Consider the following 15,937-nt stretch of genomic DNA (forward strand, 5'->3'; position numbering starts at 1 on the left):
GATACTCTTTCTTCCAGTTGATCGAGTCGGTTACTGAAGCTGGTGCATTTGTCACGTATTTCTCGTGTCATGGTTTTCATCTCTGTCAGTTCGTTTATGGACTTCTCTGCATTAATTATTCCGTTTATCAATTCTTCCACTCTTTTTTCAAGATTTTTAGTTTCTTTGCACTGGGTACGTAATTCCTCCTTTAGCTCTGAGAATTTTAATTGTCTGAAGCCTTCTTCTCTCATCTTGTCAAAGTCCTTCTCCGTGCAGCTTTGATCCGTTGCTGGCGATGAGCTGCGTTCCTTTGGAGGGGGAGATGTGCTCTTATTCTTTGAATTTCCAGCTTTTCTGCCCTGCTTTTTCCCCATCTTTGTGGTTTTATCTGCCTCTGGTCTTTGATGATGGTGGCATACTGATGGGGTTTTGGTGTGGGTGTCCTTTCTGTTTGTTAGTTTTCCTTCTAACAGTCAGGACCCTCAGCTGTAGGTCTGTTGGAGATTGCTTGAAGTCCACTCCAGACCCTGTTTGCCTGGATGTCAGCAGCAGAGGCTGCAGAAGATAGAATACTGCTGAACAGCGAGTGTACCTGTCTGATTCTTGCTTTGGAAGCTTCGTCTCCGGGGTCTACCCCGCCGTGTGAGGTGTGGGGTGTCGGTGTGCCCCTAGTGGGGGATGTCTCCCAGTTAGGCTACTCAGGGGTCAGGGACCCACTTGAACAGGCAGTCTGTCCGTTCTCAGATCTCGACCTCCGTGTTGGGAGATCCACTGTCCTCTTCAAAGCTGTCATACAGAGTCCTTTGCATCTGCAGAGGTTTCTGCTGCTTTGTTGTTGTTGTTGTTGTTGATTAGCTGTGCCCTCTCCCCAGAGGTGGAGTCTACAGAGACAGGCAGGCCTCCTTGAGCTGCTGTGAGCTCCACCCTGTTTGAGCTTCCCAGGTGCTTTGTTTACCTACTTAAGCCTCAGCAATGGCGGGCACCCCTCCCCCAGCCTCGCTGCTGCCTTGCAGTTAGATGGCAGATTGCTGTGCTAGCAATAAGGGAGGCTCTCTGGGCGGGCGTGGGACCCTCCCGGCCAGGTGTGGGATATAATCTCCTGGTGTGCCTGTTTGCTTAAAGTGCAGTATTGGGGTGGGAGTTACCCGATTTTCCAGGTGTTGTGTGTCTCAGTTCCCTGGCTAGGAAAAGGGATTCCCTTCCCCCTTGTGCTTCCCAGGTGAGGTGATGCCTCGCCCTGCTTCAGCTCTCGCTGGTTGGGCTGCAGCAGCTGAACAGCACCAATTGTCCGGCACTCCCTAGTGAGATGAACCCAGTACCTCAGTTGAAAATGCAGAAATCACCTGTCTTCTGTGTTGCTCACGCTGGGAGCTGGAGACTGGAGCTGTTCCTATTCGGCCATCTTGCTCCGCCCTCGAGAATTCATTCTTGACTCTGCTATTTATTCAATGAAATTTCCAGTTCAATCAACTGGTTGTCAGTCAATTCAATTACAATCAAATTCTATTTAGTAAATTGTGTTCCACCTGTCTCTTCATGTCTCCTCTTTCCCCAATAAATCCTTTGACGACTTTGCCTTTCCTTCCCTGCTGCCCTCTTGCTGTGTTTACTCCCAGTCCATCTCTGTGTGAAGTCTCAATCCAGGAGTCACCTCACCAGGGCTGTTTCCTTTTCACTTGCATGGCTTTGGTGCCTATGTTATAATAATCAGAGAGAAAGAGCTCGTGTCTGCCCACAAAGAGCTTATTAAAATATTAGAACTTATTTTGTCTAATCCTTGTCTTTCTGGTGTGTATATTCTTTAGGCCTTGGCCATCCTGTCCCACATAGAGACTGCCATCATAATCAGAAACAGAAATTTAGCTTCTGCATCTTTTGTCCCTTTCAGATGATCTTTAACACATTCTGCAAAGCCAAAAACAGTCCTCTTGGTCATCAAGCCTCACATTTCAAACCTTTTGAATGTTTAAAAGGTTGTGCTTAAATGTGTGATATTTGCTGTCTTTAGACAACTACATTTTTGACCTTTTATTGCATTGTTTCCATCTTATCAATGATCATTGTCTCAATATTAGGAATTGATACCCAAAGTCTTATCTCAAGAGTATGTGACAGAGGAAAATTTAAACATTCAGAAAGATTCCTCATAAAGCAACAAATTAGCTTTTCATACACAATATTTGAGCTCTAGGTTTTTGTCAGGTTACTGGATTCCACTTCTCAGACCTGTGTTTCCCAAAACAACACAAAACTATTTCCCTCACCTGAGCAGGTTGCTTTAGAAAGAAAGCAAAACCAGAGCTCTGCAGGCAAGAATTAGGCAGGAGTGTAATCCACTTTCCCATAAAGGAATAACCTCTCCTGTCTTCAGAAATCAGGCATGTTTTACACATTTATGCATTATTATTGGTTAATTTCTCAAGGCATAGATGGGTAACATATTAAATTATAAAAGTTGAAGGTTCTAATCTTGGTTAGTGGTAATTACTTCCAGAGAATATTGCTTGCCTCCCTGATTGTTAACTGTAGTCGTGAATTTACCCATGGGCCTCCCGTGAACCTTCTCCTCATTTGTATGGCGCATATATTTCACTCAGGCTCAAAGGCTTCTGCAGTCACTCTTATTAATTTATAAAATTGGTTCACCTACAACTTTGAGTCTAAAGAGGGAAAATGGCTTGCACTGCTCCCAGGGAGAGAAGATGAATACAGGTAAAGTGAGTCCCTGAGTGATAATAATGACAACCACACCATCATTTATTGGGAACTTACTATATATCAAGCATTGATGGTATATCTTTCAATTTTATTATCATTCATGTTCTTTCTATATGTTACTGCCCTATGGAATGATGAGGAGACTGAGCTTCAGGCAGTGGGGATAAGGAAGTCAGATGGTTGAGCCATTTATCATTTCTGGATCTTCAGGCTTGCGTAAGCCTGTCTTTCGGGGTTTGAAGTTAAGCCCCTGCCCCAACTTCCTTCTCCATCCTCCCATGTCCATTCAAAGATGCAGATTAGATCGAGGGAAATTTCTCTTAATAAGGCAGGATCTTTATTTCATGAGAGCTTCCTGAGTATATCTAATGCTCAAGCAAAACATAGCAAAGTCTTTGTAACTTACCCAAATTTTTGTGAAATGCCTGATTTAATGAACTTTTCCAAAGAATTATGGTTTCAAGTACAAGCAATAATACTGCTTACATAAGGAGGAGAATGGCTAGCCCAAATTGTATGCCCTATTATAAAAATCTCATTAGTAACTGACAGTGTTCATTTGTCATGGGCTTATCCCATGTGTGCATGCTAACTGTTGCTCAAAATGGTCTGTTTGACTTATCTTCAGGGAAGATGAACATTTTCCCTGTTTATGGGATGCACTTACTGAAAACGTCAAACGTCATGTACTAATTTCAATTATTCAAATTTAGAATAGATGGAACATGTGTCAATGAATTACGCTGTTGAATTATAACAGCCAATATTTGTGAAAGAACAACATCCCACACAGACACCCTCTTTTCTTTTGAGAAAGGCCCACCAAGCCTGGATCCCATAAAGTATTCTAGTCTCAGGAAAGAGAATAGTAGGAAATAGAATGTATTCTTTTTTTCTCTTTGGGGAGGGTTAAGATGAGATGTAAGAAGGTGGGTGGGGAAGAGCTCCAAGGTGGGAAGCCACACTTAGCATTTCTCCTGCTCCATTTTCTAAGTTGATATCAAATATGGGGCCAACAAATGACCTTCAACCCAACTTCATTTATAATCTCTTGGGAATTGTGCATTTGCTGTGTCCTCCCAATCTCATGCATTTACTTCCTTAAACTTCTGTCTCTGTAAAGGACTCAATGCAGCTAAGAGAATAGCTATTTAAAGGGCATGGACCATGCCACCCTTCATTTTATCCCTGCCTAGTAGCACAGTGGAGGAGTACTGGAGCCTTTCCAACTATCTGCAAACATGTGAATGTCTTGTTCTGGGTTATTTACTTTTCGATTGTCTCCAGATTTTAGAATAGGGGTGGTAAGAACTCTAAATGCGGAGTCAGAACACGTCTTTGAGCACAGAGAGTTGGAAAGTGTATTTTCATGAAACACTTTCTAAAGAGCTCACAGAGATGAAAGAGTTCACCAAGATTTTGGAGTTTGAAATTTACTTAATTATTTCCAAGAACAAGGCTGGAGGGAAAACAGTCTTGGTGGGGATTTGCCAAGCCGGGTTTGAACCTGGCTGCACTTGTTTGGGTCCTTGAGGCATCCTTCTCCCCTCTGTAAAATCAGGGAATTTAACTACTATCATTTCACCTCAAGATAAATTCAGGGATCAAGAAAATTCCATTGTTTCACAAAACACAATTTCTTAGAACTTCCAGCTAGAAAGGAAGTAGAGAAAGGAGGGAAAATATATTGCTCCAAAGGGAGGGTGATATGTTTTGTGGCACTGGGTGGAGGAGGCCTTGTGAGCTGTGCTGTTGCCTGGAATCCACTCTCTAAAAGGCTGCTCCACTGTCATCTCCCATGCATGTTCCTGATAGGGATTTCCAGACATGTTGCCGCCACCAGCATCCTTCTCTTGGGGAAGGGTGGGTTCTTGTCACCAGGAGGCACAGGACCTCAAGAGAACCATCATGAAACCAGGTAACTTGCAACTACTATAGGAAACAGGAGGTGACTTAGAGTGATTCCAAGGCAGGAGAGAGGAAGCAAAGTGAGGGGACAGGAGATAGAATGTAGATGTCTTCACTACCTATGCATTACTTTCAAAGGAAACATGGCCTGTGAATCCATCCTTGTGAGGAACAGCCAACCCTCTGCCATTTAGGCAAGACCACTTAGATTAAGAATTAAAAATCATGTTTTAGCAGTTTTCTGTTTCCTATGATAAAGCTCATTTTCAAAATATTACATTTTATTTCAAACTCACAGTTTCTATGTATTATATGAGGAATTATATTAAACATAATTATATTTGCGCTTCATTTCCTCCATCATGCTTTTAGTAGCCCTACTCTTAAGATCTCTGCAACACCCAGATCTTTGTTAACCAAACGTGAACTTATGGTTTCAGTCCAGGGTCTCAGTCTGCCTGCAGGGACATGGTAGGAGCTGCAATGCTTCCAAGAAAAATGTACACCAAGCAGAATAATGTGATAAAAGCAATCTCTGACACTATTTTCTCTTTGACTTTAGAAAGAAAATCATATCTATTTTATAAAAAATAAACCAAGAATAATTTCAGAAAAGTGATAGTTTCATATTACTTTAAGGGAAATTTCCTCTTAGACTAAATATCCATAATTGTGCAGTCAGTTACATTCAATCCTTTCTGCTCTTTTCCCCAAATGGGACTTGAGGAGATACTTTAAATGAAAAATTGCATCATCTATTTCAAATAGGTCAAGAAAAGTATTTGAAGTCATATTTCAACTTATTGTTTAAAGCAAGTGAATGAAAGGAGGAGGACCTGGATACACAAGCATTTTGTGAGACCATCTAAATATCAGAACATATATTACCAAGATTACAACTGTTCAGGAACAAAAAGGCAAGAAATAAAATTATGGTATGACACTATTAATTCCATTCACTTTCTAAACTCAGCCAAACATAGGTTATTTATGTAATGCTTTAAAATTTTAATTTTTCATTGCTTAATAAAAAAATAAGTAATTTGGGGGTTAAAACAGTTTAATCTTTATAACATGCTTCACTAGTTCATATATTTATATAGTTTTATTAATTTTTGGCCCCATATTAAGTGTGCTTTTTCAGCTTTTTGGTCAACTGAGAAATATATATGAAATAACTATACACACACACATTTATATATACATTTGTGTATATATGAGATATAGAAATACATACATACACATGTTTTTTTTTTCCTTTTTTAATGGGATCATGACCATTCAAATATGGCTTTCACTAAACAGGGTGGTCTTCCTGGGTCAAGCTTCTTGTCTTTGTGTTCATGCCAACTGACAGCCATTCATTCAAGAAAAACCTTGTTTTATGCAAAGAAGAATGGAATAGGGTGTGTCAGAGAGAGGGTAAGTATAATACAACTCAATGCATCATTCATCAGCTCAACCTGATACCAACGCTTTGTAAACAGAAAGCCTAATTGACCTTCCTTGTTACATATTTCCTGTTGTCCATGGAAATATTTCTAAAAGTGCTTTAATACATCCTCATGTCCTGTCCTGGCCACCATTCAAAAGGCCTGAAGATTAAACAGGAGTGTTATGAGGCTTCCCCAGCAGGAAGTGGTCTGCACTTCAGTCTGACAAAACTCACTCCTTTGAGCAGTGGCCATTGCTTAGCACCTCTGGGGAGACAGTACACTTGGAGGCGATACAAAGAAAAACACCACTAAATTGTCTCCTCAACAGTAGGATTTATTTCAATTCTCACATACAATTGAATGAGACAAACTATGTACATAAAACATAAGTACAAAAAATATAATACAATTTATACTGTACATAATCAGGATTCCCTCATTTTATTCCCCACACAAACAGCAGCTAGAGATGGTAAGAAGGGGGTTGCTAGGAAAGGGTGACTGCGCACTCAGCAGTGCTGAGGATAGATCTTCAGAATGTTTTTTCATAAAGATGATGAACAGGGTTGAGATACAGAAACTGGCAATGCACCAAGAGCAGTAAGAGAGCACAACATATTCACTCCTGTAATAATAGCTACGTTTTTCTTTCTTATAAACGTGTTTGTTTCTCAAAGTTGAGGCTTGGAGCAGATATGAGTTGACTTACACTGGTTGGTTAGGTGACCTCCACCCACCCCTACTCTGACTTTCATAGTTGATCCAATGTAGCAGGTGATGAGCTTCCAGTTGCCACAATTGGTGTCTTAAGCTGATTTCAGAAAACACTGTATCTGTCAGGTGTCATTAAGCAACGATCTGGGATACAGACCTAGACAGCTCTCAGGAAGCATTGAAAACCAGTGAATTGATGGACAGGAAAGATAGAAGTCATGACCATTAGAAATTTCTATTGCGTACATCTAATAAGAAGGTTTTGAAGACTATCAATCGTTCAAATGTAAGGATTGAAAGAAAGTGTGGTGTGCCCATGGCCCCCTTGGGAAGGACCCAGCAATCCACAAGCGTTCTAGTAGAGCAACCCAAGATCCGTTTTCTCATTCAAACAAAGGCGAAATGTAAAGCTATCTCATTGTTTTAAAAAGCTAAATTGTAATTAAGATACATGGTCTTTCAAAATTAAATTTAAGATCAGTAACTTGTCTGTAGCTTGTCTGCAAGCTTACCAAGGGCTGAAATTGGCTTTGGAGAAGGTTAACAAAAAAAAAAAGAAACAATCTCAAGTAAGTTTATTTTGTGTCACAAAACAGCCAACAGCAAATTAACACAGAATGAGGCATTTAACATTTAATAACATCTTTAAAAGTCACATCAAGCTGCATAGCACAAAAGTTTTGCTATGCACTTTTGAAGAATCCAACATTGGACCAAGTTTGTGCATTTTCTTGCAGATGATGTAGAATCTCAGTGGTGAAACTAGGTGCTTGGGTTAAAGGTTCATACTGTGCTTTGTTTCAAAGTGTAGAAGTTCAGCTTGCTTTTGGCCAACAGTCACGGTAAAAGAGAAAAGCAGTCAACTTCAGCAGAGATAATACTAATACTTTTCTTAACCCAAATTAAGAGTGACAACGTTTGTGAACTTGTGAAGCAGTTTTGATATGAACTTAAAAATAATCAGGCAATGTTGTAGGTGGTTCTCATTCCGTGCTCACCGTATCTATGCCAGTTGTCACCAGCCTGCGTCTGATCTTCCTCTATCTATGGACTTGCCTGAAGAGAAACAGAAACGAAAACCTCTACCTTCTACAGGCATCATGTTGACATTCTTATTACAGAACAAACGCTATCATGTTTTTTTGGAACAAGTAAAAATTAAAGTGATGTTAGTTTCTAGAAGGCAAATACTGAGGTCACCTCTCTTCTGAGCATATATTGTACTTATTCTGGTTCTACATCCCCAGTGAGGGCAAAAATCACATCTGAAGATGATGTGCTTCTCGATCATTTTCTATTCCTGAGTTCAAAGAGGCATAGGAGAATAATTTTCTTTAAAGTAAATCCAATCAATCTTCTGCTTCTAATTGGACCAATAGTATCCACATGAAATGATAAATGATCATCTTAAACAAGGCACTAGCAACTTTTTCTAGGAAATTAAATTATCCGCACTAACAGAGAGGGGAGAAAATGATGCTCGCATTATAGCAACATGATAGAATAGTTCTGATTTTTCAGAGTCCGGATTTTGCTTTCAGCTTGTATTTATCTAACATTTGAATCATTTTGTTACCGCCATTCATCTAACATTTGGACCATTTGGCATTAAATTGCAAAAGGCTGAGAAAGAACAGGATCACATTTGAACTACTGGCTCCAGATTTTAGAGCAAATATGAAGGGGTGGAATAAATTTTCTTGACTGACAGTTTAAGAAGCACAAAAGAGTGATTTTCTACCTCCTCTTTCCTCCTTCCAGGTCTGAAAGTACCCTTGACTAGTTCCTGCCATTGCACCAACACAGTAAAACATGTTTGCTTGAGCAATAATTGATATTGACTCTGATTGCAGGGAGTAAGCCTTTCTATGGCAGATATGATCTAATATGATCTGTCAAAAAGACTGTGTTTTGAGACAGCTTTCACTAGGAAGTATACATTTTGTGCCAGGCTCTGAATTTGGTTTTGAGAATGCTCTATGTCACTTGCAATGTGAACTCTATTTTCAAAAGAGGATAGGATTCTCTTCCTCACTCTTCTATAACATGTACCACATTTCTGATAATGCAACAGATGACCACTGAATGTATCTCTGATCTATCTGCCAAAACAATGTGTACAATGCATCTTTAATATAAGTCCGCAGGAAAGCAGTATGAAAGTCACTTTAGAAATCATCACCAGCAGTTCAACGTTACATCTTGTTTACCTTTTCTGTTACTAAACGAGAAAAGCAGCAAGGATTAAAGCAACATATTTTCCTTTGCTTTATTAGGTTAACAAGCAAGGATTAAAGCAACATATTTTCCTTTGCTTTATTAGGTTAACAAAGCACATAACCTGAATTCCTTGGCTCAGTATTTGTAGAGTTAAAAAATATTTAAATCAATTATAATTAATGACCTCAATACGGGAGAATAGCAGAAATAAATTTCACAATGATCCCCTGTCTCCAAATATTTTATCTTACATCGTGCATGGCATTCCCTTTTGTGCATTTTTTAGGTCAAAGTGAACATTTTTCTATGTTCTCTCGTTTCACCCACTGCCCAAAGAAGTAAGGGGCTCAGATGGCATCTAGTGTATGACAAGATAAGCATAGGTAATTACAGATAACCACAGGTAATCAAACACTGGCAACGTTGTGCCAACATGCTTCCCCAAGTACACCAGGAAGTGGTGAAGAAGTTAGGATGAACGAATGGGCTAGGCATGGCTGAGGCCATCTGTAAACTCCAGTTTGTACCATATCGTAAGTGGTGAAGAATTTGCATACAGTTAAGGTTATTAATACCTTCATAGACATTGATTATTGGAGGTGTGGGGCTTAAGCACAGCCCTGCCATGTGGAAAACGGTCATGCAGTTGCAGTTTATTTTATCAACCATTGGTGCCTGTTGCCTCTGGTTCTGTGTTCCTGAGCCACCTCTTGAGATAGAAATGCTGAGGTCAATGGAGTTACCCCCAACACCACACACAAGAAAACCCCACTGAAATGTAAACGACACCTGGAGGCTAAAGAAAGCTGATGGCCCAGGGACAAAGTTGGTGAATAAATATCTTGACAGTATTCGGGAAATATTTATGATTTATTCTAAAAGCAAAAGGAACACTGCAAATAAGCAAACGAATATTTGTAAATTCAAATGCCAACAAGGCTGTGTTTAGACAAAACGATTAGCTAAGTATAGACTTGATATATGTTTAAGGTAAAATTCCCTTTGATATTCGATTATATGCTAATGGATCCCCTTAGAGGGCCACTTGGGGACATGGAGAACGCCACTGAGACTTTTCTTTTTTGGAGACATGGTCTCTGTCTGTCACCCAGGTTGGAGTGCAGTGATATGATCTCAGCTCACTGCAACCTCAACCTCCAGGGCTCAAATGATCCTTCTGCCTCAGTCTCCCAAGAAACTGGGACCACAGGCGTGCACCACAATGGCTGGCTAATTTTTTGTATATTTTGTAGAGACAGAGTTTCACCATATTGCCCAGGCTAGTCTCAAACTCCTGAGCTCAGGTGATCCGCCCACCGTGTCCTCCCAAAGTGCTGGGATTATAGGCATGAGCCAGGGCACCCAGGCTTTGTCCATGACTTTGACAGCATGACTCACTAATTCTACCAGAGACTCCAGTGGAAACACTCAGCAAAATAGGCTTTGACTCCCACAATTTCCATCCTTTTGCAGATAAATGAGGAAGTAAGGACGCCCTTGACTAAAACTTTGGCACTCAGGGCAGTTGATCCCGGCAGAGTCCAAGGGTCAGACCCATGGACCTGTGAAGTGGGCCACCGTTTCTGGGAACTGTCCATAGCACTCACTGAGGTAACCAGGTCCCGCCTTTCATGTCACCTACTTATCCGACTGTTTCCTTCATTTGCTTCTTTTCTATTTGCCATCACCTGTGACCCAATGGGGCCAGACCCCTGGTTCATCCCAGATCATATGAACATGAATGGACTCTCCCTAGGGACAGAGGTTTCTCCCCGGCAGGGATGCTCTCACCTTCATTCAGTGTTCATCATCTCTTTTCAATTCTTTTAGAACCTCAGCCCCACACAAACACATTAAATGTTCTTTTTTTCCCTCAAATATGAATGCTAACTCTAGTGAGAGTCTACTTGAACAGGCTTAGGGAAACATCCCTACACACATGAGGAAGCTGAGATGCCCCATGTAAGTCACAAGAAGCAGCAGCATAGAAATATGCTCGGAGTGGAATGGGGAGTTCTAGAAGGAATGCCACGAGTCTGAAGACTGTGGCTCTTCCGTGCGGTGGAGCCTGACCACGTGTCCCCTGAGTTCCTTAGAATTCACTAAGTCCATATCATTCAGAGGTTACAAAACCCCAGTTTCACCAAAGTCACATGTCTCTGGAGCTAAAGGAAGCCCACACGTTGTGCAGTGTACAGAAATTCTGTTCTCCTTCCTGTAAACTGTCAGTACACTGTAAAATCAATATTAGATGGTGATGAGTCTCGCCTCAAGAAAGGACCCTGAATAGCACTGGGAGTCACTTTCAAAGAATTTAAATGTAAGACTAAAGCCAGCTTCCTCATGAAAACCAGCCAATCTCCAACTGTATTCAGAAATAACTTTAGAAGTTAAATAGTGATTAATGTCATTTTACATCAGGTGCAGACAGGTGTAGCTTAAAACTATTTGTTGCTTTTTGTTCCACTTGGACCAAAAAAAAAAAAAAAGAAAAAAGAAAAAGAATAAGGGAAGAATTAAAGAAGAAAGGAAAGAAGAAAAGAAGGCAGGAAGGAAGAACAAAAGGAGTGAATGAAGGACAAAAACAAAGATAAAGAGAGAATGAAAAGGTCATTTAGGAATTTAAAATGTGAACCACAGAGTTTCACCAGGACTCCCAGACAGCCCAGTCCTAAGGAAGAACGGCTTTATGAAGGAGGTTCCAAGACAGGGGAGAGATCGCACTGTGAAAGCCCAACGTGGAAGGGTTCACTCATTAAGCATGGAGTACGGAGCCAGAACACGTGAACGGGAGCTACACAGTGATGGAGAAACACAACTTATTCCACAGCTGGTAAAAATACTTAGAATATACCTGAAATTATCGAAACACTTGCTATTCTGTCAAATAAAAGAGAGAAAGGAAGAGAGAGAAACAATGTTCCTTTGAACAGTGTGGTAGGAAACAAAAATGGGATTCTTTTGCAATGCTAATTTCAAAGGTTTATATTATTAACACCACGAAGATCCTGTAGTGAGGGAGGGTGTTTTCCCAAGTCACTGCAAAATATTCATTAAAGACCAGCTTCGATGGCATTTAGAAGCCATTTCCCATCAATTCCAGTGAAGCATTCTTGAAATATTAGAATTCTCTTTCCCAGGGAAAATAAAATGTCCCTTTAAGCTTACAAAATATTAGGGAAGAAGACTAAAAAATAACTAAAATGTGCTACATAGTGATAATTTTTTTTTTTCATACAAGAAAGTGATGAGTTGAAATACCTGATGAAAATCCAACCTAGGAACAATTAGAGAACGAGCTGGCTAGATTTCCCCTACTGAGTATGGGCTTTGATCATGTGCATATAGACAGAAGACTCGGACATATGAGGAATGCGTGAGAGGCAACATGAACTCCCCACTGCAAAGACCCTGAATGTCATTTACTTGCAATCCAAAAGAACTTACAGAGCCTACCTGCCACTTCAATACTGTGTCATTTCTGTAAATTTGGTTATATTTATATTTTGAACTTAACAATACTCATTATTAAACAGAATTCTTCTAACACTTCCTGAAATTGTTTCTTTAAATTGGAAACTAGGGTAAGGGTAAAAGCACATATGCTAATAAAATTCTGTGTTCCTTAGTACCCCTACTATATATTTTTTCATAGATCTGAAGGTTCATTTGTCAGAACACATTTCCATGTCTACCCAGGACTTTATCACATGCTCAGAGGCATCAGATGAACTTTTTCAATCGTGTTATTATTTTCAATATTTATTCAACTAACTGCCATATGTTATGTATCAGTTGTTTGTGAGAAACGTATATATTTTTTTCCGGGGACCTCTGTGAATGGTGTTATCACACTCTTAAATGCTTATCGATGATCAATGATGAGACCACAGGGATCCCAAAAACCCTTACTTTCAGCTATCCTGACTTCCCAAGGTGCATCTTGAAATGCTGTTGCCTCCATGCAGGGAGAGGCGAGGGTGGATGGACTGGGTGGGTGGGAAGGCAGCACTGAAATAAAAGAAAAGGCACCAGAGCTGAGCATCTCCTGCTCCCCTGGCCTGGAGGCAGTAAGTAACAGCAGAAACTGGGGGTACCACTTCGTATGGACTTGGCGGACTCCAGAAAGCCAGCTTTACATGGCATTAATGCTCTTGGTAGGGGCTGATTACCACACATTGGTTATATCAGAGAGATGAAAAATAAAACACTGATTATCATTAATATCAGTTCCTTCAATATTCTCCATAACATAAAAAAGTTGCTTTTAGTTATAATTTAGTATTTTCAGTACTTTCACTAATTGACATCATAAATGTTCAAGACTTTTCTTTGCAGGGAGAGAGGAGGTGTGGAGTCTATCCAAACGCTAAGTAAGTGGTTGGTTATTTTACAGACTGGCTCTTCAGGACATTACTATGGACCAGACAGGTGGGCTTCCAGGTCAACTGCATGGCAAGGAACTTCCTAGAATGCCATGAAATCCAAAAGTCAGAATAAGGCGAGTTTTGCAGCAACCTGCAGAACACATCCACGCTTCCTTGTGCCTGCGCCTCTGCTCCGCTCCCTCCACCAGCAATGGCACAGAAACTGCATCAGGAGCAAGGTGAGGTGCCTCACAGTCAACTGTAACCTCTGCAGATGTGGGCCAGGTAGAATTCCTGTGCTTCCCAGGCAAGATGAAAACACACAAGCTGCTTCCAAGAATCCCATAGCTTTATCCAGATTTGGGAAGTTGGGCGATCCATGGTGAATAATTGTTTGGCCACATTCTTTTTCTTCATTTTTTGAAATATTATGGACCTAAGCACTTCTTGTGGAGGGAGCAGGTCTCTCAGAAAAAGTGCCTATTTTCTTGAATTAAAACATCATGAAGATTTGCACCCCAAAGCAAGAAGACATTCATATTTCTAAAGACTGCTTCCAATGTGGGTGGCACATTTATAAAACAGAGCTCAAAAAACAAACCAATGGACTGGTCAGAAAAATAGGATGAACACAATTAAAAACTTCACACCCTGATTCATTCAACAATGGTCAAGATTTTCACGATGTCATATTTCAATTTTTGTTGCTTTTAAAAATGTGTATTTTTGGCAGCAATGGGACACTGGTGGCTTGAAATGTATCCAAACTTCAACTCTGAAGCCTCAGAAACATGGGCAGTCATGGGGCACAGGCCTTGAGGAACTGGGGATTTACAAGAAGCCAAAAACATAAGAACTGTTAGTACTCATCATAATTATTGAGATCTGTAAAGTAGGCGTTAGAATAGGTCTTCCCAGTGAGATGTGGGTGGAAGTATTTGTTTCTTTCCTCTAGGATCAAGTTGTTTTTGTTAAATGCCTGGAAAATATATTAAGAAAAAAAAACAGGTTTAAGAATGCTAAGTAAACGAGGATGACTATTATGTTGAATTTGAGCTCTCTGCTAAGGCTCCATTATTTTAAAATATGTTTTCTTATTTATTTGCTTCCCCAGATTATTTGCCTCATGGAAGACTTGCCTAATTACCAGAATAAGGTTGGCAGTTTGTGATATCTTCTGGTTAAGTTTTCAACTTTAGCTATGAAGTTACCAAGAGACGCAGGGGGTTAGAAAACCCAATTCTAAATCTCTAGAAAACCTAAAACTCGAATGATTTCAAATTAACAGACAGTTTGAATGTAACTGAATATATATAACTGAATTCATATTCATATAACTGAATAGATATGTAAGTAGCTTTCAGATGACCATGGGTGAGTACATTTATCAGAGACCTTGACGGAACTTATTTAAGTAAGGGCATCAGGTTTCAAATGCCTTAACTGCTTTTCATCCTGAACTTGTTAGAAGGTGATCACTGTAGCCATTTTCTGTGCATAGTCATTAAAGTCACCTGCAGTTTCAAAGAGCCTCAACTGAGCCAGATAGAAGATATATATGGAGAGGGATAAAATGAAGATGAAGGAGGGTGCCCAGAGGCCATCTGTCCAGGATTAGTCTTGGCAAAGTATCAGGAAAATGTTCTGGCAGGATTTGTTAAAAGACTGGGCAGCTGTCTGTGCCTTCAAGGTCCTTTACCTTCATGGCAGAAACATTTCTGATTATCTTAAAAATGGCTGTTGAATCTTCACTGGGAACACAGGACTGGGTAAATTGCCTTCTGATGCCCATAGTAACAGTGACCAGAGACAAGAAGATGTGTTGGAATCACGCTCAGAGGAACCCTTTTCTTTTCTTTATTATTACTATTATTATTATAATTATTATAATTATTATTATACTTTAAGTTCTAGGGTACATGTGTATAACGTGCAGGTTTGTTACACATGTACACTTGTGCCATGTTGGTGTGCTGCACCCATCAACTTGTCAGCACCCATCAATTCGTCATTTATATCAGGTATAACTCCCAATGCAATCCCTCCCCCCTTCCCCCTCCCCATGATAGGCCCCGGTGTGTGATGTTCCCCTTCCTGAGTCCAAGTGATCTCATTGTTCAGTTCCCACCTATGAGTGAGAACATGCGGTGTTTGGTTTTCTGTTCTTGTGATAGTTTGCTAAGAATGATGGTTTCCAGCTGCATCCATGTCCCTACAAAGGATTCAAATTCATCCATTTTTATGGCTGCATAGTATTCCATGGTGTATATGTGCCACATTTTCTTAATCCAGTCTGTCACAGATGGACATTTGGGTTGATTCCAAGTCTTTGCTATTGTGAATAGTGCCGCAATAAACATACGTGTGCATGTGTCTTTACAGCAGCATGATTTATAATCCTTTGGGTATATACCCAGTAGTGGGATGGCTGGGTCATATGGAACATCTAGTTCTAGATCCTTGAGGAATCGCCATACTGTTTTCCTTTTTTTTTTTTTTTTTTTTTTTTTTTGAGACGGAGTCTCGCAGTCGCCCAGGCTGGAGTGCAGTGGCCGGATCTCAGCTCACTGCAAGCTCCGCCTCCCGGGTTTA

At 40.3% G+C, this 15,937-nt stretch overlaps 1 protein-coding gene across 2 annotated transcripts in view; it reads right to left on the minus strand.

Moving 5' to 3' along the window:
• Window positions 1–6,357: 6,357 nt before the first annotated feature.
• Window positions 6,358–15,937, minus strand: part of SEMA5A (semaphorin 5A) — a 519,394-nt gene continuing 509,814 nt past the window's right edge. For both annotated transcript variants that reach the window (XM_033178781.1, XM_033178782.1), the window contains exon 23: window positions 6,358–14,324. In XM_033178781.1, the coding sequence (XP_033034672.1) occupies window positions 14,205–14,324 (120 nt within the window). In that variant the 3' untranslated portion in view covers window positions 6,358–14,204. The remainder of the gene's footprint in view (window positions 14,325–15,937) is intronic.

This window comes from Trachypithecus francoisi, unplaced genomic scaffold (assembly GCF_009764315.1).
Source record: "Trachypithecus francoisi isolate TF-2019V2 unplaced genomic scaffold, Tfra_2.0 Lachesis_group2, whole genome shotgun sequence".
Taxonomy (NCBI): domain Eukaryota; kingdom Metazoa; phylum Chordata; class Mammalia; order Primates; family Cercopithecidae; genus Trachypithecus; species Trachypithecus francoisi.